The sequence below is a fragment of the Lepidochelys olivacea genome (genome assembly GCF_965140295.1).
Source record: "Lepidochelys olivacea isolate rLepOli2 genome assembly, chromosome: 1".
NCBI lineage: Eukaryota > Metazoa > Chordata > Testudines > Cheloniidae > Lepidochelys > Lepidochelys olivacea.
Genome location: NC_140411.1, coordinates 345,123,169 through 345,142,931, shown reverse-complemented (window position 1 = coordinate 345,142,931; position 19,763 = coordinate 345,123,169). Strand labels below are relative to the sequence as shown.

General features: G+C 43.8%; 1 protein-coding gene across 2 annotated transcripts in view; it reads right to left on the bottom strand.

The window, feature by feature from the left end:
• The window catches only part of MKLN1 (muskelin 1), a 184,407-nt gene that overhangs the window by 44,808 nt on the left and 119,836 nt on the right, over nucleotides 1-19,763 (bottom strand). For both annotated transcript variants that reach the window (XM_084630954.1, XM_084630955.1), the window contains 3 exons: nucleotides 13,849-14,061; nucleotides 12,067-12,288; nucleotides 4,154-4,283 (listed from right to left, as the gene is read on the bottom strand). In XM_084630954.1, coding sequence (XP_084487080.1) covers nucleotides 4,154-4,283; nucleotides 12,067-12,288; nucleotides 13,849-14,061 — 565 coding nt within the window. The remainder of the gene's footprint in view (nucleotides 1-4,153; nucleotides 4,284-12,066; nucleotides 12,289-13,848; nucleotides 14,062-19,763) is intronic.

Genomic DNA, 19,763 nt, shown 5'->3' with positions numbered 1-19,763 from the left:
GGTAGGAAGGGACCTCAGGAGGTCATCTAGTCCAACCCCCTGCTCAAAGCAGGATCAATCCCCAATTTTTGCCCCAGATTCCTAAATGGCCCCCTCAAGGATTGAACTCACAACCCTGGACTTAACAGGCCAATGCTCAAACCAGTGAGCTATCCCTCCCCGATGGAGCCATGTTTATGCTCCATCTGGTCTTGCCTCTTGAAGCTGCCCTTTGGTGTGACGGGACCAGCATGGTCAGATTCAGTACCAAGGTAACTTGTGCCATTGCTGCCCATGCTGAGATAGTTGGTGTTGAGGTTGCAATGTTATTGGCATCTTCTTTGATGACTTCTTCTCTCCGGAAGCCCAGAGTATGGTGTCTGCTCAAGGGAGCACTAGCCGAAGATTTTTAAGCTCCAGTCTGGCTGTTGGCATCTCCTCAGGGTTAATGGTATCCCACAGATTGGTCTAGAAGATATAATTTGAGCCAACTGTCCCTGGACTTTTGAGTCCCTGAGGAGACAGACTGGTACAGAGCACCTATTGGGGTTATGGTGCTCTCCCAAGCAGAAAAGGCATCAGATGTACATTGGGCTAAAAATATAACTGAATTGTAAGACTTTGGGATCTGATACAACAACTGAAAACCAGGAGCAAAATGAAAGTACAATGCATTAAAGATACTAACATGTAAATCAGACTAAGGTTTCTAACCATCAGAGGAGTGAAGTTCTGGAACAGCCTTCCAAGGGGAGCAGTGGGGGCAAAAGACCTATCTGGCTTCAAGATTAAACTAGGTAAGTTTACGGAGGAGAAGGTATGATGGGATAACATGATTTTGGCAATTCACTGATCTTGAACTATTCAGGCTAAATAGGCCCAATGGCCTGTGATGGGATGTTAGATGCGGTGGGATCTGAGTTACTACAGAGAATTCTTTCCTGGGTATCTGGCTGGTGAATATTGCCCACATGCTCAGGGTTCAGCTAATCGCCATATTTGGGGTCGGGAAGGAATTTTCCTCCAGGGCAGATTGAAAGCGGTTCTGGGGGGTTTTCGCCTTCCTCTGCAGCATGGGGTACGGGTCATTTGCTGGAGGATTATCTGCACCTTGAAGTCTTTAAACCGTGATTTGAGGACTTCAATAGCTCAGACATAGGTGAGAGGTTTGTTGCAGGAGTGGGTGGGTGAGATTCTGTGGCCTGCGTTGTGTAGGAGATCAGACTAGATGATTATAATGGTCCCTTCTGACCTTAATATCTATGAGTCTATAAGCATTCTTAACCACATTTAAATGGATGGGTCAAGTTTATATTAAAGTGGCCTGTCACAGAATTATTTTTACTAAACCAGTGCCTCATTACTAAACATGCTTAAAGGGGCTCCAATCCAGACTTGCTTTCTTTGACCAAAATAATTCTGACAGCATTTGTGGTTTCGAATATAATAGGCCTTTCTTCTGTTCTTGTTAAAAGCAAATAATTCTAACATTTCCTTTCACAAACAAGGGAAATGTTCAAAGTTGTTTATTTACTTTCTCAGACATGAGGACAGCAAACTGGAAATCTATTCATGAATGATTTCTAATGAGTCATTTAGTCACAGTCTGCTATTCAACATTAAAGGGGCTGGAGGGAGGGGGGAAAGAGGGCTAATTATTATGTTCTCACTTGTCTGACTAACTGAAACGTGCAATTAATATATTTGGCCAGAGAAATGTGGCTCATTGTGCTCACTAGTCATAAGACAAGTCTGGTTTCTAAACTCTGAACTCATCACAGGTGTTCATTAAAAAGCACCCCCCCCCCACACACACACACACACTAAAATGGTTGCCATTTAGATTTTCAAAACAATTCCCCTCAACAACCAAGTGCAAGCAGACTAGTAAAGGATATTCTTTCCTTTTAACTGTGGGCAATGTCTTTTTAGAGGGGGTGGGAGGGAAGAAGGATCCGCTGCAGCTCCAAGCACAGAGAGAACATTTAAATAAGATTGTGAACATAATGCAATCTGGATCTCCCCCAGGAACACAGTGAAGAGAAAAAAAATCACTTTGCAGGAAAAGTATCATGAACTTTTATCCCTTATTTGGAGATTTATTCAATCTTTAGATGACCAAATTAACCCAAGTGAGCAAACAGCAACTTATGAGAGTCTATGATTGAAATAACCAATAACCAATGTACTTGCCTTTTAAAAAAAAAGTGATCAAAATAAGGGGTGGAAGCTTGTTTTTAAACGTGATTTGTTTTTCATAAGTAAACAGAAGGCAAAATTAGCCAATTGCATAAATGAGAAAGTCTTACAAATATACACAATAGTCTCAAAGAAATGTAATGGCACACAGCAGAACAACAGTTTTAAACTTCCCTGCTGAGGGTTGAATGTGACAGGGAATTTCACAATGAAACAACAGGCACTAGCTCTAGAGAGTTATGGCCCTTCCTTTACTTGGCAAGGAAGGCCAAACTGGTGTTTATATACTTTAACACAGTTTGTGCACATACAGAAAATTTCTCCCTTCCTTCGTAAAAAGGGAAATGTACATCAGCAATTTTGTAACTTTACCATAGAGGGGAAAGTAAGTGTCAGACTGAGAAGATAAAAAATGATTACAGTGTTGCTGATTCTGTTATAATCATTCTTGCATGTTCTGTTGTTGTAGCTGTTTTGGTCCCCGAATATTAGAGAGAGGTGGTGAGTGATATAATATCTTTTACCGAACATCTGGGGGGGGGAGGAAAAAACAAGAGGAAACAGGCTACCTTGCATAATGACTTAGCCACTCCAAGTCTCTATTTAAGCCTAAATTAATAGTATCCGATTTGCAAATGAATTCCAATTCAGCAGTTTCTCGCTGGAGTCTGGATTTGAAGTTTTTTTGTTTTAAGATAGCGACCTTCATGTCTGTGATTGCATGACCAGAGAGATTGAAGTGTTCTCCGACTGGTTTATGAATGTTATAATTCTTGACATCTGATTTGTGTCCATTTATTCTTTTACGTAGAGACTGTCCAGTTTGACCAATGTACATGGCAGAGGGGCATTGCTGGCACATGATGGCATATATCACATTGGTGGATGTGCAGGTGAACGAGCAGAGACTGGGAGTGGCTAAGTCATTATGCAAGGTAGCCTGTTTCCTCTTGTTTTTTCCTACCCCCCCTCCCCAGATGTTCTGGTTTAACTTGGATTTAAACTTGGAGAGTGGTCAGTTTGGATGAGCTATTACCAGCAGGAGAGTGAGTTTGTGTGTGTATGGGGGTGGGGGGGGATGTGAGAAAACCTGGATTTGTGCAGGAAATAGCCCAACTTGATTATCATGCACATTGTGTAAAGAGTTGTCACTTTGGATGGGCTATCACCAGCAGGAGAGTGAATTTGTGTGGGGGGGTGGAGGGTGGGAAAACCTGGATTTGTGCTGGAAATGGCCCACCTGATGATCACTTTAGATAAGCTATTACCAGCAGGACAGTGGGGTGGGAGGAGGTATTGTTTCATATTCTCTGTGTATATATAAAGTCTGCTGCAGTTTCCACGGTATGCATCTGATGAAGTGAGCTGTAGCTCACGAAAGCTCATGCTCAAATAAATTGGTTAGTCTCTAAGGTGCCACAAGTACTCCTTTTCTTTTTGCGAATACAGACTAACACGGCTGTTACTCTGAAACCTGTAAAAATAAGGTGGTATTACACTGCATTGGTTTAAGGAACAAACTACATGTAGGACTTTTGTTTTCAGTATTTGCCAGAGATTGGGACAAAATATTTTAGCAAATACTTTGCTAAGATTCCATTTTTATAGGCTGCAAGATGAGCATTGATCATCTGCCAGAACGAGGGAAATAATAAGTCACATAGCTAGAAGGCCATCAAGACTGTGGTGAATGGTAAAACCTAACAAATTGTGATTTACTTGTAAGCCTTAAAAATAGTACTGGTGAAGATGTCAAATTGACAGCTCTGGAGAATGAAGTCAGCCATTTATTTAACTAACAGGTACAGAGTGGGCAAGGGAGTGCAAGCTCTAGTTGAATGTCATTGTTAACAAGCCATTGTGATCTAACAGGACCACAACCTCTCTCCTGCGTCACTGAGGTCTTATCTGCTGCTATATACCTTAAGTCTTTCATCTATACCAACAAAACAAAATTATACAGTGAAGCTCTTACCCATCCCTGAATCTTTCTTGGTGCCATCTGATATGATATCCACGTGATCGCTGTCAACATCATAGCTGAAGAAATCATTCAAATAAGTCTTCGATCTCTGCCCACCAAATACATATAAACAGCGATTTTTCTGGAGAGGAAGGAAAGCAGATGCTTAACTTTTGAACTGTGCTCTAGAAAACAAATTCTTAGCCCACCAGCGTTCAGTGAGCATTTGCAGAAACATCAACGAATCATGGAAACAAGCAATAGTTCAGGCACATTTTTAGCTGGAGAAGGGAGAATTGTTTACATTAGTTTGGCTATTTGGGCATATAGGAAATGTACAAAAAAAATTAAAATTGTGTTCACAATATATTTTTATTCCTGCCCCCCGCCAAAGATTTCCCCAGATAAAGCAGTTGATTTAATTTGGCAAACAGTTTGCTCTTAAAAGAAACATTTACTGGGGGAACCTTTCAAACATACTATGCTTACAAATCCACTCATCTTTCAGCTTTTTATGTTGTTTTGATGACATGGGTAAACTATGAAGACATTTGTTTAAATAAGCTCTATGAAACTATAAGCCCTAAAACCAGAAGGGACCATAACATCACCTAGTCTGACCTCTTGTCTATCACAGGCCATTACATTTTAGCCCTTTACCCCTATATTTAGCCCAATTATTTAACTAAAGCATTTCAGTCCTCAATAGAACATGCTGTGCCACAGGCAATGAACACAAGACTAAAGTGCCATTAGTGTCCATGACCTTGCAAAGGCAGGGAATTGACTTGGTGTGATACGCGCCATGATCTGAGCAGGCAATTCCCCACACTGTAAAAGATGATGAAAAAAAACAACCAGGGTTCCTGCCAGTCTGACCTGGAGAAAATTCCTTCCCAAACTCCAACTATGGAGGTTTGACCCTGAGCATGAGAGCAAGATTCACTAATCAGTCATCTAAGAAAGAGGATTCACGGTATCACTTCAAAGAACTGGTCCACCCCACATGGTATCCTGTCTTCAGCTATGGCCCATCTCTGATGCCACAGAGCAAGATAAAAAAAACCAGAATATTTCTGGCCAATTGTATTGGGAATAAAAATTCCTTGTGGACCCCTGCAGGTGACCAGCTGAAGCCCTAAACCATGACAATAAACCATGTTTATGGTCTGAATGTAGAGCTGCAAGTGTTATGACCATGCGGAGGGCGATGTGTACAACCCTATTCTCTCCCAGGCCCATGAAGGAAGGTGATGAACAGGAGGGTTTTGCAGATCCCAAGGCCAGAAGGCTTCACCACAAGCACACAACCCGAAGCTGGACTAAGGCATCTCTTTTACAAATATCTCTAATCTCATTTTAATGACATCAGCGAGGAGTCCACTGTCTCCCTTGGTAAGATGCTGCAATATTTAGTTTATCCTCACTGCTAAGAAACAACATTTTATTTTAAGGTTCATTTTATTTAACTTCAACTTCCACCGACTGGATCTTGTTACGCTCACTGCGTCACAACTCAGATCCAGGGTCAGATCCTGAAAGCCCAGCGTGCGTGTAACTCTCTTGAATTACAAGTTCTGCACATAGAGGTCAGCAATATTGGATCCTACCAATAAATATTAGATCAGCAATGAAGTGATCTAGTAGGAATTTTTCCATGTTTAACTACTATGACCCTGTTCGAACAGGCAGTAAAGCTGCAATGCTGTACTTGCAATATAATCATTCTCCACGGTAAACAGTCTCATAGTTAAATACACAAGATCATGACTTCACTACAGAAACCAAAAGAAAAACTGGATCACGAGAGAGAAAAGTAATCCAAATACAAATGTATTCATTAGACACAAAATGGACAGAAATGACTAGTCAAATATATCAGTTTTATGTTGTTTTTTCCCCCAACCATGACTAATTAAGTCCCTCCATATAGGTACCCTGCTTTTGCTCTTTTTCAAATAATTTTTTGAACAGACAATGGTCTAAAATGTCCATAAGCTGGAGTTTGTGCTAGGGTGGATTTGATTTAAATGACTAGTCAGAAAGACTCGATTTAATCATGAATTTCTACATAAAGGACATGCATGCCAGCCGCACCGCCCTGAGCTCCTTGACGTTTATATGTAGGATCAGGTCTTGAGCCGACCACAGGCCTTGGGTCTTAAAGCTCCCCACGAGTCCCACAACCTAGGTCCAACGCATCAGACACCAGCTCCAACAACGGGGCCCTGTCCCTGAACGGAACCCCTTAGAGCATGTTGTTTGGGGTGGACCACCACTGTAGGGAGGGGAATCACAGAGTCAGGCACGGTGAAGACCTCGTCCATCCTGTCCGTGGCCTGGGAGAACTTCGAGGCCAACCAGAGCTGGAGGGGCCTCATCCTGAGTCTGGCGTGACGGACCACGTACGTGCACACTGACATGTGACCCAAAAGTTGCAGGCAAACCCTGGCTGTTGTCACCAGGAACCTTATGACCAAGTCAATGAGACCTTTCAGGGTCTTGAATCTGTTTGGCGGGAGAGAGGCCCTGGCCGACACTGCGTCTAGAAGCGCCGTGATAAACTCTATGCATTGGACCGGGACTAACGTGGACTTGGTGTTATCAACAGGCCCAAGGCAGTGCACGTGGACAGAAGGAATGCCACATGATCCCTCACCTGTGACCAGGAGGTGCCCTTGACAAGCCAATCGTCCAGACAGGGAAATGTCTGGACCCCCCCCACCATCTGAGGTAGACCGCTACCACTGACATGCATTTTGTAAACACCCTGCGGGCAGTGGACAGACCAAACAGGAGGACCGTGAATTGGTAATGATTCTGCCCCACCGTGAAAGGGAGGAAGCGCCTGTGCCCCTCGAATATGTGGATTTACGCATATGGAAGTACGCATCCTGTAGATCGAGAACAGCGTACCAGACCCTGGATCCAGGGAGGGGATGATGGAGACCAGGGAGACCTTGCGGAACTTGAGTTTCACCATGTACTGGTTCAGACCTCAGAGGTCCAGGATGGGCCTGAGCCCCCTTTTGGCCTTCGGGATAAGGAAATAACGGGAGTAATATCCCTTGCCCATGAACACTTCAGGCACCGCCTCTATCGCTCCTAGTCCAGGGAGCCGCCCCACCTCCTGCTCGAGCAGAGCTTCATGCGAGGGGTCCCCCAAGAGGGATGGGGGTGCGGGCTGGTTCAGCGGGGAGGAAGCAAACTAGAGGGTGTAACCCCGGGAGATGGTGTTGAGGACCCATGGGTCTGAGGTTAGCCTTAACCATTCCGGGAGGAAAGCACACAACCTGTTGGAGAAGGGTAGCTTTATTGGGGGTTGACTAGTGAGGACTAGCAGGGTGCCCCCGAGCGTCCCGTAAAAAAGCCTTTTCCCCACCAGCTTGCCCTTGGAGGGCCCAGACTGGGGGACAGGCTGAGACTGCCTCTGAGAGCGTCTCTTATAGTCCCGCTTCTTCTTATGCGCGGCCTCATACTTCAGTAGGGCAGCCTGGGTGGGAGTCTGCTGCGGCTTGAACTTAGGTTTTACTGAAGCCAGGACACAGAGGCCCAGAGTCTGGAGAGTTGTGTGGGAATCCTTCATGCCATGCAGCCTTGTATCTGTTTCCTCCGCAAACAGAGCCTTCCCATCGAATGGGAGATCCTGCATGGAAGACTGTGCCTTGCTGGACAGCCCAGAGAGCAGGAGCCATGACGCCTGTCTCATGGACACCATGGAGGCCACTGATCGTGCGGCAGTGTCTGCAGCATCCGAGGCTGCCTGCAGGGACGCCCTAGCGGCCGTTGCCCCTTCCTCCACTAGCGCCTGGAACTCCTTCCTATCGCGCTCCTGGAGGGCGTCCTCAAACTTGGGCAGGGAGCCCCACAGATTGAGTTCATACCAGCCCAGGAGAGCCTGATGGTTTGCCTCTCGTAACTAAAAGCTCGAAGACTAATAAATTTTCCTTTTGAAAGAGTCCAGTTTCCGAGGTTCTTTGGGGTCGGGGCTGGCTGACCCTGCCGTTCCCTGTGGTTGACCAACTCGACCACCAGGGAGTTGGGCGCCGGGTGGATATACAGGTACTCATGCCCTACGGTGGGTACAAAGTACTTGCATTCCACCTTTTTAGAGATGGGGGCCAACGAGGCTGGTGTTTGCCACAGGGCATCTGAAATCTTAGCCACCCCTTCATGGAGACACAAGGCCACCCTACCCAGTGCCGATGGGGACAACACGTCAAACAAAGTCTGAGGGCTCCTCCATCTCCTCTGCTTGGAGGTGGAAGCTTGCTGCCACCCTCTTTAAGAGTTCTTGGTGGGCCCTGAAGTCTTCCTGAGGGTGGAACCGCAATCACCTCCTCTGGGAGGGGCAAAGAGGCCGGTGCGGTGCTCTGGGTATTGGTCGACACCGGAGGGTCCACCATCTGGTTGGACTCTGGGCACGGTGCCGAGGACGTATGTCCCACCAACTCCTTTCTTGGGGGTCTGGAGAGGGAGGCCACCGGTGCTTTCCATTGCTCCGGGCACCAAGCGAGCTCCCACCAGGGGCTCACTGGAGGCCACGGTGCCCACTGATACCACTGGGCCGGCCACAACACTTAGTGCCACTGCACCTGCTGTGGCACCGGCGGGGCCGTCTGTTCAGGTTGGCTAGCCTAGCCCAGCCCATTGAAGGACAGCTACAAATGGAGACCGGGCTGGTGTAATATCTCCTGCTGTCTCTGGACCGGGAGGAGCAGCAGTGCCAGGATCTAGGACAGCCACAGGGCCACGATCTTGACGTGGAGGACCGGTACCGACAGTAACAGCTAATCCGCAAACGGCCTAGACAGGCGGACCTGGGACGGCAAGATGGCGGCGACTGATGCCCGGGGCTGTGATGCCTTGGCAGAGACTTGGAGTGGGAGTCCGAGCGGGAACAGCATCAACGACCGTGCCATGACCGACTGGAGTACCCTCGCCGAGACAAGGACCATTAGCAACGCCCGTCACGGTCCTGTCAATATTCGCTCCTTGAGGATGAGCGGTACCAAGAGTCCTGGCCGGCTGGAACCCAGCCGGACAGCCTGGTCAGCGTTTAGGGCGATCCACATGAACTCTGCCCCGAGCAGCTGCCGGGTTGTGAACGGCGTTGGGAACACTCCCTCGACCGGTACTGGGCCAGAGGCGACTGCAGAGATCCCAACAGCGGCTTGCCTCTGGAGCATGGGGCTGACGTAGGCGGCACTCCGGGCACTGGCATGGACATAACGTCCCGGGCCACCTGTAGGGCTTCAGGTGTGGATGGCATCCGGGCAGGTCTGTTCCAAAGGGGCCGGGCTACTCAGCTCAACGTGAGTTGGAGGCCTGGGGCCCGAGGACTACCCGACATGGGCCTAGCCTCTGTCCCAGACTTCCCTCAGTGCCGCTGTAAAGAGGGAGTCTTCCTGGCCCTCTTGACATGACCTGTGGATGGGGAGCAGCGCCAACTGGTCGATGGCATCGGAGGGTCGCTGCGTACCGACACCGCGCCAGGTACTGGTTTCGAGCGCCGTGCCAGAGTCGAGGTCAGCGCCGACTATCAGGATGGCTCAAAGCCTAATGTCCCTCTCTCTTTTGGTCAGACTTAAATGACTTGCAAATCTTGCACCTTTTGCTGATATGGGTTTCTCCCAAACAGCGCAAGCAGTCTGCATGCAGGTCACTTCTTGGCAAAGAACACCTACAAGAGCCACACAGCGTACCCCGGCCCGGGCTCACCGACTAACTAAATGGCTAACTAACTACAGGTACTAACACTGAACGAACCAACAGTTCCGGGGGATGAGCTACAGCAAAACTGGAGCAAAGCAGTTCCGACACCTTTACTGGCGGCAAGAAGGAACTGAGGGTAGTGGGGAGCGTGCAGCTCCCCTTATACCGCGTCAGGTAAGTGCCACTCCAGGGGTCACGGGAGGCGCTCCCCACTACGAGTACTGCTGGGGAAAAACTTCTGGCACTGGTGCACGTGGCGAGCACATACAAACATATTGTGGAATACACATGAGCAATCACTCGAAGAAACATTTTTGCTGTTAACAAGCATGTTATCTCTGGAGACAAATCCACAGTTTGAGAACTAAGCATCTGTGATGGTATCTTCTAGACTGAGCACTGAGTCCCACTGGGTAGATGGAAAGATTAACCTAAATAATCTATATAGAAGACACTAGAACCCCATAAAATTGGGTCCCTAATCCATGAACTATTGGAACTCATTTACAAAATGTTTCTTAAACATGACATGAATACTCTCAATACTATAGAATTAGAATTTATAATCCCTATTCCATGATGAGATCTTTGATCTATAATGTATCTATCCTTAGATAGGTTTTTTCCCCTCAAAAAGCATTTTATCAGATTTTTTTTTTTTAATCACTGATTTTTATCCACCCTGGTTTGTGCAAAACTGTATGTGAGCACAAAACATACACAAGTTCACAGAGTTACCTGAAAGTATTTTGTGGAAATAAATTAACAGTTTTTCTAAATCTTTAGAAGGCAATTTGAAACAAAGTGGAACTTTGAAAAAAGTATCTTCTACTAAATGAAGAGAGATAGGAATTCCTAAGGGACCAAAATACGAACATAATAAATGACTGCAATTTAAATTTTATGTTTTCAGTTGGCAGTATTAAGACAGTGAAAAATGTACTACTAAACTATACATACTGTGAAACTCTAATCTCAGAGGCCTGGGATATGTAAAAACCACACTTCAATCAAAGTTCATATTGTCACCAAAATTCTTAGATAAACCTATAGCTGTTAGGCATTTAAGGACACATTTTTGAAAATCCTCAGTACCCACAATGGAGGGGAGATTTTCAAAAAGCTCTGATCACATTTAAGCCCCTAAATAAATACTGTAACCAGTTCTGGTACCCACAATCTAAGAACGATGTTGATAAAGATGTAGGGGTTCAGAGAAGAGCCATGAGAATGATTAAAAGATTAAAGAACATGCCTTATAGTTATAAGCTAAAGAGACTGAGCTGCTTGAATTTAACAAAGAGAAGGTTAAGAGCGGACTTTATAAGTAGCTACATGGGGAACAAAAATTTTATAATGGACTTTTCAACCTAGCAGACAAATGTATAACAAGATCCAATGGCTGGAAGTCAATGCTAGACAAATTCAGCCTGGAGATAGTGCACACATTTTTAATAGTGAAGGTAATTAGCCATTGGAACAAAGATTGTGGCAGACTCTCCAACTTTGGCACTTTTTCAATCATAGCTGGAATGTTTTTCTTAAAGATAGCTTTAACTCAAACAGGAATTAATTCACGGACATTCTATGGCCTGTGTTACACAGGAGGTCACACTAGATGATCACAGTGGTCCCTCCTGGCCTTGGAATTTAGGAAGTAACCCGACTTAAAAGAGTATTCGGCACCCGGTAGCACCTTTCAAGAACAGAAGCTGCTGGGTACTGAACACTTTTGACAATCAGGCCCTTACTTTCTCAATACACTCAAACACATGGATATAATCTGCAAGTCACCAACTGCTTCCATTAACAATATGCATCATCTATCAGGCCAAAGGATCCCAAAATGCTTTACCAACTTTTAGCAAAGATCACTTCAGACTCCACAGAAATGCACCATCGCTGAAGGGGGAGGGAGAGGGGGGAATGCAACAGTTGTTTAATGGCAGCGCACGACTGCAGTCAGTTCAGATGATGACTACCATTTCCAACTAAATCACAAGGTGAATTTTAAAGTATACAAAAACATACATTACTACCACTGTCTCCTACAAACAGTGCCAGTGTTATTAATTATAAGTGGCGAATATCTGTTTTACTTCTCACCCAAAAGACTAATCTGAAGAAAGATTCATGTGCTCAGTGAAGTTAAACAGGTATCACCCCCAAAAATCAGGCATTATGACTTAAAATCCAAAGTGAACTCTTACCGAATGGAATAACATGCAGTGTCCTATCCTGGATTGGATGTCCTCAGGTCCAGCATTACACGAATCTTCTCTCAACAGTTTCCACGTCTGACATTGACAGTCAAAAGCAAACAATCCACTAAATTGAGGTTCACTGGCTCTGCTGTCATCTACACTGCCATTACATGTCAAAATCCTACCTCCAAACGTATAGATCATGTGTTTTTCTGAATCCATACACATCTGTAGGAAGCAGGAGATATACAAACTACATTAGTTTAATCAAGAATACATTAATATTTCATATCAGCCAATAAAAACCCTTAGCTCATTGAGGTAACCAGCAGAACAGCAGTATTCAGCATGAGTTAATATCAGCACATCCTCCTTCCTTAATCTGTAGTAAATGAAGCAGTTTACAGTTAACTCCATGTGTAATACAGATGCAGTGCACAGAGATTACTGGCCCCCAGTTTACAATGTGGCTTGGCTGCCCACATGAAGCAATACTGCATGCCAGGGTCTAGTGTCTCCATTCTCCCCATCTGTGTAAGATGAGGGCAACCACAGACTGCACTTTGATCACCTCTGAGTATTCAATAGCATATTCAAAATTTTATGTAGCAGAGTAAAAATGAAGAAGTCAGTGGTTTGCTTTTTTACTCTGTTTGCAATAACCTGTTATAACATATACTAAAAGCTACCATCTGATAACGGCGAGGCGGGGGAATCAGGATTACTGATGACTGGCCAAGGACTGTACACACAACTAGGATTAAAACAGCCTATGATTTTTGTTACCCCATGCTCAGCTCTGCCCCTCTTCCTCCAGCAGCCTACCTATTTGTCTTATCTACCGGTTATTTCTAAAACAGGGCCCTGACCTTGTAAGGTCTCTAGGTCTTATGGCAATAGAGACATTAAGGGATATGTACTGTTATTAAACAATCTCTAAAGCTTGAAACATAACTGTATTCTACAGCACCCAAACAGTGCCTCTCAGTACAAAGATGACAATGTGATCCCTGTCTCCAAAAAACTTATTTCAGATATGAAACAACAAACGGAGTTACAAAAAAGTAGGAAAAAGCAAGAGACGCAAGGAAGGAGGACAGATGGAATTACAAAAACATTCCGTGGCTCCTCAGCACAGGTTGGCACAAAAAGTAGCAAAAAAGAATCAATTCAATTTTAATTTGAATTCTGCAAGGTACAATATTCCAAAGGAAAACTGGCAGCCAATTCCATAATGAGTTCCTATGCCTATGAAGTGCATATACGTGTATGCACACGCACACGTGCACACACACACCCCCACCCCACAAGTCTTTTTAAATGAAAGGTAGGCCAAATTTTGATCAAAACCCAAGCCCTTTTTCCAATATCTCCATTGTCTCTTGCATTGTTGTCCACAGGAACACCCAACACTGGCTACAATATGGTTGTGGTTCCACAATCCCAGTGATGAGCACCTGTTACTCACTAACAAGACATCACTGTGCAAGACGAGCTTTCCCAGACATAGCTGCATTGTTTCTTAATCTTTATAGGAGATTACAAGATACTAAACAAATAACTTCATGTTCTTGAAAAAAGAGTAGTTTTTTTATACTGTAACATTTACATTGTTAATTAGGAACATACGTTTTTAAAAAATACATCCTATCCATTTCTCCCAATATATTTTTTAGTTGCATTACCTGGTGAAACACTTCTCAATTCTAGTAATGGGCTATGGTAAGAAATGTTTTAAGCAAAGCCCAGGAAATAAAAGTGTACTCAATGTTTCTCTCTACACCTGACCTGATGATCAAACACCAGCTTGGGACCTCCATCTGCTGCAGTGTCTTCACTTAGCAACATCCATGTGTTGGTGTCAATGTCATAGCGGTAGAAATCACTTTTCAGAGATTTACTGTTCCTCACGGAGGAATCGAGATAACGGCCCAGTGTGTAGATTTGCCTTCGCTGAATATCGATGCACATCTTGTGACAAGATCTGGCACTAGGACCATTCTATTAAAAAAGGAAGTCAGAAAACATTTTAATAGGCACAATACATTAGGGCCCCAGATATTTTCTCAGTCAGGGTAAATAAGTACTTAACAATTACATAGCCTTATAAAAGAATCTGCTTTAGAGAATACATAAAATTCTTTATTTCCATCCCCAGTGATATTCCCTACAGCAATCTATCCAACCAAGAGGGCTGAACACAATCAAACCTGCATACGCAAGACATAACAACCAACATGTCTATCCTTGGTTGAGAAAACAAGAAAGTTTAAAAATAGATGAAGTATCCACTCTGCTTTCGCAGAGCATAAGCCATAAGGTGACTCCATACTCCAATGTAGGAGTACACATAAAAGTGATGTGTTTGTGCGTGTATATATACAGAGTTGTCAGAATCCCAAGATGTGCCAAGTCTTATTCAAAGTTTCATGTACTTTATTATTCACATCAGATTTTACAAGAAGAAAGTCTATAACCTGGAAGGGCAAAAAATGCCTAACAGTTTATTTGATCTTAACCTTGGCTTGCTCTGAATCACTTGGAACAACATCTGGAAGCGATGTGAGAGCTTAAGACATTTTGCTTTTGTCAGCCATTTTAGCTGTTTGGTAGGGCATGTGAAAGAGTTCCTTGAGTAATTAGAGCATTCTGACAAAAAGAAACAAAAACACTGAATAATATAGCTCTCCAACAAGCTCAATATTAGAGCTGGAGAGTCTAAAAGCTAGGAGGTGAGAAGTACAAATGACCCAAAATGAGAGTGAGTGAGTGTCAGGAGCCAGCACTGATACGCAGAGGTTTAACTAAGAAAGCTTAGCCCAGAAACCTCCATGAGCAGTGAAAAAAATCAAGCTCAAATAAAAAGTGAGATGTTTTAGTCTGTAGTAGTGTGACAGGATTAAAATAAGCCAGTAACAAATCTACCTTTATTGAAATATACAAAAATCCTCTGCCCCGCATGAATTGTGTGTGTTATGTAAGCTTTCCCTTATTAAAAGATCAGTTACAGAAGAAAACTAACTGCATCTTATGTACCTCAACTTTAATAAAAACCAATTAGGGAATCCCTCATTCAGAGGTGGAATTAGGACACTTGACATAGCAAGCAGCGTAAATAAAATTAGTCCATTATATAAAATCTTATCTAAAATTTCATAAGACAAATCACAATTATACAATATCAGGACAAGAAATAGTTCTAAAACTACTGCTGAAGTCTTAGCACACAACGTGAAACTGCCTCAGTATATTTTAGAATTAATAATCACAAAACTTAAGTGTTGGCCTCAACCAAGAGACTTAATGTTAGAGTTTTCAAGGACAAGAATTCAAATTGTGTTTAAAAAAAAAAGGAGTGTACTGCAAGCACCATTTCCTGCAACCCTAAATTGTTGAAATGTTATTTAAAAACCTGTACTGAATTTCTCTTGCATTTTATAAATAGGATATGCTATTATATCACAGGCATGAACACAGCTTTCTAAAGATTACACAGCAGTTATGTTACCAATAGGCAACAGGATTCTTTTAACTAAAAGCAATATATAGCATTGTGACAATTTGAGTAATCTATACAACTTATTAATTCTGTGTGAGACTGAGCTTTCTGCAGCCAAACTCCAGTTTGAAACATGGGGCTAGTCTTCTACTTTCAAATGACACTTGAAAAGCAACAGGTTGAGATAATTGACTCTTGAGATTTGAAAGCCATTTTAATACTTCTAGGGTAGCTAGGTGGATCCTCCTTCTGCCTCCACTGTAAGCTAAATGGGGCAGTTGCCATTATGTATCTCATGGTTTGTACCACAGAGTCAAAATTTGGTGATTCCTTAATTTTTCATTTGTGGAGGACTTATCCACACCTTCGTGTGTTGTTCAAAACGCAGTGGAGTATAGTCCACTGCCTATGAGAAAGACAAAATCCCAGGACTTCTTTTGTTGGATCTTCAATCAGGTCTTTGTTTGAGATGCCATAAGAAGCCCACAATTCGAGCCAGAGTGCTGGCATCCTTTCATTTGGCATGTAGGGTTGACATACGGATCCAGAAAGACTTCCTGGATTTGAGTCAGAAGAATGGCAGTGAATTAAGGTCTGGAGCCATCAGGATCTTGTACTTCCGGACCACAGCAACCTCTCACCTGATGTTGGCTGGCACAATGCCCGCCAAAACTGGGAGCCATAGTACTGGTGTTGATTTGAGAGAGCCAGTAACAATCCTGAGCACAGCAATGATTTCAATGTCAATGAGATTGGCATGGGAGCTGCTTGCACCAAAACTGGTGCGTAATACTCCACATGGGCAAGACCAGGGCTTGTACTGATGTTCGAAGTGTGCATGTATCACAACCCCAGGATGAGTCAGCGAGCTTCTGGATGATTTTAACCCTTGTCTCTATTTTCTTTTTCGTCTGGTCAAGGTGTTGGAGATACCTTTGATTGGATGCCGAGCTAACACCAAGATACCATGGATTGTGGTCAGGCAAAAGCAGCAGACCACAAAAGTCCACTTTCAGCAGCACTTTGGCCTCATGGTTATTTGAGTGGAAGCCACAGATGTGTGTTTCTGAAGGAAACTGTTTCAGTTGCCAAGCTCTGAAATACATTACAAGTGTCTGGAGCTCATTGTTCATGACCTTTGATGTGGCCTTTAGAGAGGACGTTCGCATTGTTGGTGCAATGTCATCTGCACAGATGAATTTACAGGATGATGTGGCTGGAATGTCGCTGGTATAGAGACTGAACAGTGAAGGTATTAAAATATACCTCTGTGGGAGGCTGTTGTTCAATTACTGTAATTTGTGGACAGATTTACCAAGGTGAATCTTCGGTTACTCAGCATCTTGGTGATGAGTCTGATGATTGACTGTCATGGAAAAGCTAACAACTTCAGCAGGAGACCTTTGTGCCATACAGTATCACATGCAGAAGACAGATCAATGAAAGCTGCCCATTTTAAAATTTCACTGTTAACCAGCTACATAGAATCTGGCTAAGACCAGCACTTGATCACAGCAGTTGCGACTGGTTCTAAATCCAGCCTGCTCTTTGGGGACCAGTTGCTCCAGTATTAGATGCAACCTTTGAAGCATGAGCCACTTCAACAGTTTATAGCAATGGCTAAAGAGGGAGTTAGGCTGGTAGCTTTTTGGATCAGTGGCCTCTTTTCCAGGCTTCAAAATGGCTATGAGCCTGGCTATCTTCCACTCTTTTGGTATTACAGCAGAAGACTGGATGTTGCTGAAAATGTCTGCCAGCCACCTTTTTGCCTTTTGACCAAGTTTCTTCAGGAATTTTGGATATACTCTGTCCATTTCTGCCACTTCCTTGGACTTAGTGTTGGAAAGACCCTTATCCACTTCATTTAGTGTTTAGAGGGTCAGAAAGGGGTGAAGACAACTGGCACGGATTTATTGCGTGATAAAGTTGTTTGTGGACTTACCACCAAATGTTTTTATCCATTGCCACACAGGATTTGGCAATTAACTGTGAGGAGATGGCATCTTCACTACCTGTGGTGGTCTGAAAAGGAGGCATTTTCAAGTATTGTGGCTTGACCTTGTAAAGTCAAGCACCGTCAGAGTTTCACACCACCTTTTCCTTGCTGAGTTCAAAGACTCAAGCAACGCTACTGCAGTTTCAGGGCTTTTGTCAGCTTGATATTGCCAGAAGAGTGCCTTGCTCTCTTCCGTCCAGCAAAGGAATGAATGCTTTTCTGAAGCCCCTTGCAATGTTCAATTTGGCACCGATATTCGTACACCTACAAACTGGTGGTAACAAGCCAGATATGGTGGGATTTGGTTTACCGAGCCCTCTACAATCGCCACATAACAGGACCAGTCAGCAGACTGTAGATTCCAGCATGGTTCCAGGAGAGACCAAATAAGTAGAACTTGTAAGCCTACGTAAATCATTTCCAGGTGGTGTTGGCTGTTGGGAAAGTCACTGAGAACTGACCTTGTGGATGGTATTAGGTGGCTGCTGATGTCACACAAAACAAAAGGTCAGGAGTGTAGCACTTCCGCCATTGTGCCAACCTAAACATGCCAGTCATTGGCTTCGTAGAGAAGGTGGTGGTCTTCAGTGAAAATGTGGGGCTAGTTATCTTCCATTGTTCTGTCAATGGCCTAACAATAGAGGGTCATTTAACTTAAATATTCAACTACTGACATTTAATGCTCTAGACAACAGACTGGCTCCCAACCAGGAAAACCTAGGTCACCTGGGCAATGAAGTCTCCTTGTAAGGGAATCTCTGGTCACGTACTGAGGCTGACTAGGGAGTCACCTGACAGATGAGACAAAGGTTCAAAAGAAAGGGAGGAACTGATCTATTCAGGGTCATTTTTCTCCAGCTCAAGAGGAGGGAGAAGCAATCCAGCATGTGGGATCTGGATGAGGCAGAGGACCGCAAGGACTCCCCAAGGAAAGGGTGAGCTAGTGAAAGGCATTATGTTGAGGATGTTCACGGTTTTCTAAATTATCTGTATTCTAATTCCTGTGCTATTAAAGAGAAAGCATGCCTTAGATTTCTATGCAAAGTCTATATGTTAAGCATTCAGACCCACTATGTTGCCCCTTGAAGAGGGAAACCAGAAGAATCATACCTTTGAGTGGAGTTCTAAGCGAGGGCATGTGTAAGCTACAGAAAAGACTGAAGCCTCAGCACTGAGACCAAAGTCTAGGGGTAGCACCCACTCAAGAGCTGGAAGACAGAACATTTGTGTTCGGAGAGCATGCCTAGGGACCCCAAGACTGGGGCAGTGGCTGGGTTCAGTTCAGAATCCAGAGGCTTAACACACCCACTGACCCACCACTGGGTTTCCTTGTAGCAGTCTAGCGAGTTGTGAGAGGGGCACTCAACTGGGATCTGTGACAAGCCTTAAAAGAACATTTCAGCAGTATATCTATGACATGCAGCAAGGTTCACTTTCACGTCAAAGCTTAAATGCCCTTCTCACATCCCTTCTCTGTCCATATTTCTTAATCCTTTTTCCTCACAACGCTCTTTCTGCACTTCTTCCATTCTTATCTTGAGGAAGGACCAGTACGAAAGGGGAGGGAGGGAAAGAAATGCACTACAGCCTGATTATCTATGAGAAACATTGACAACCGTAGCTTCCTGAATGACATTTATATTGAAAGGGCGGGTTTTCCAATTAAACAATACTGAGTTTTTATTAGGACTGTCGATTAATTGCAGTTAACTCATGAGATTAACTCAAAAAAATTAATCATGATTAAAAAAATTAATCTCATTTAATCAGTTTTAATCACACTGTTAAACAATGGAATACCAATTGTAGAAAAACATCCAAAAATATTTAATTTCATTTTCAAATATATTGATTTCAATTCCAACAGAGACTACAAAGTGTACAGTGCTCACTTTATATTACTTTTGATTAAATATTTGCACTGCAAAAATGACAAACAAAAACAGTATTTTTCAATTCACCTCATACTAGAACTGTAGTGCAATACATAGCCCTTTGACGGGGCAAACTATTTGCACTCCACACCTTTGGCCTTGGAGGCCGGGGTCTGCCATATATAGTCATATATATATATATATACACACACACACACACATATATATATCTCTCTCTCAATCATATATAGAGAGTCTTATAATTCGATTGGATGGTCTTAATGAGCAGGAGCACTATTCTAGATGGACCTTTGGGGTTCAAAATGTCCACCTT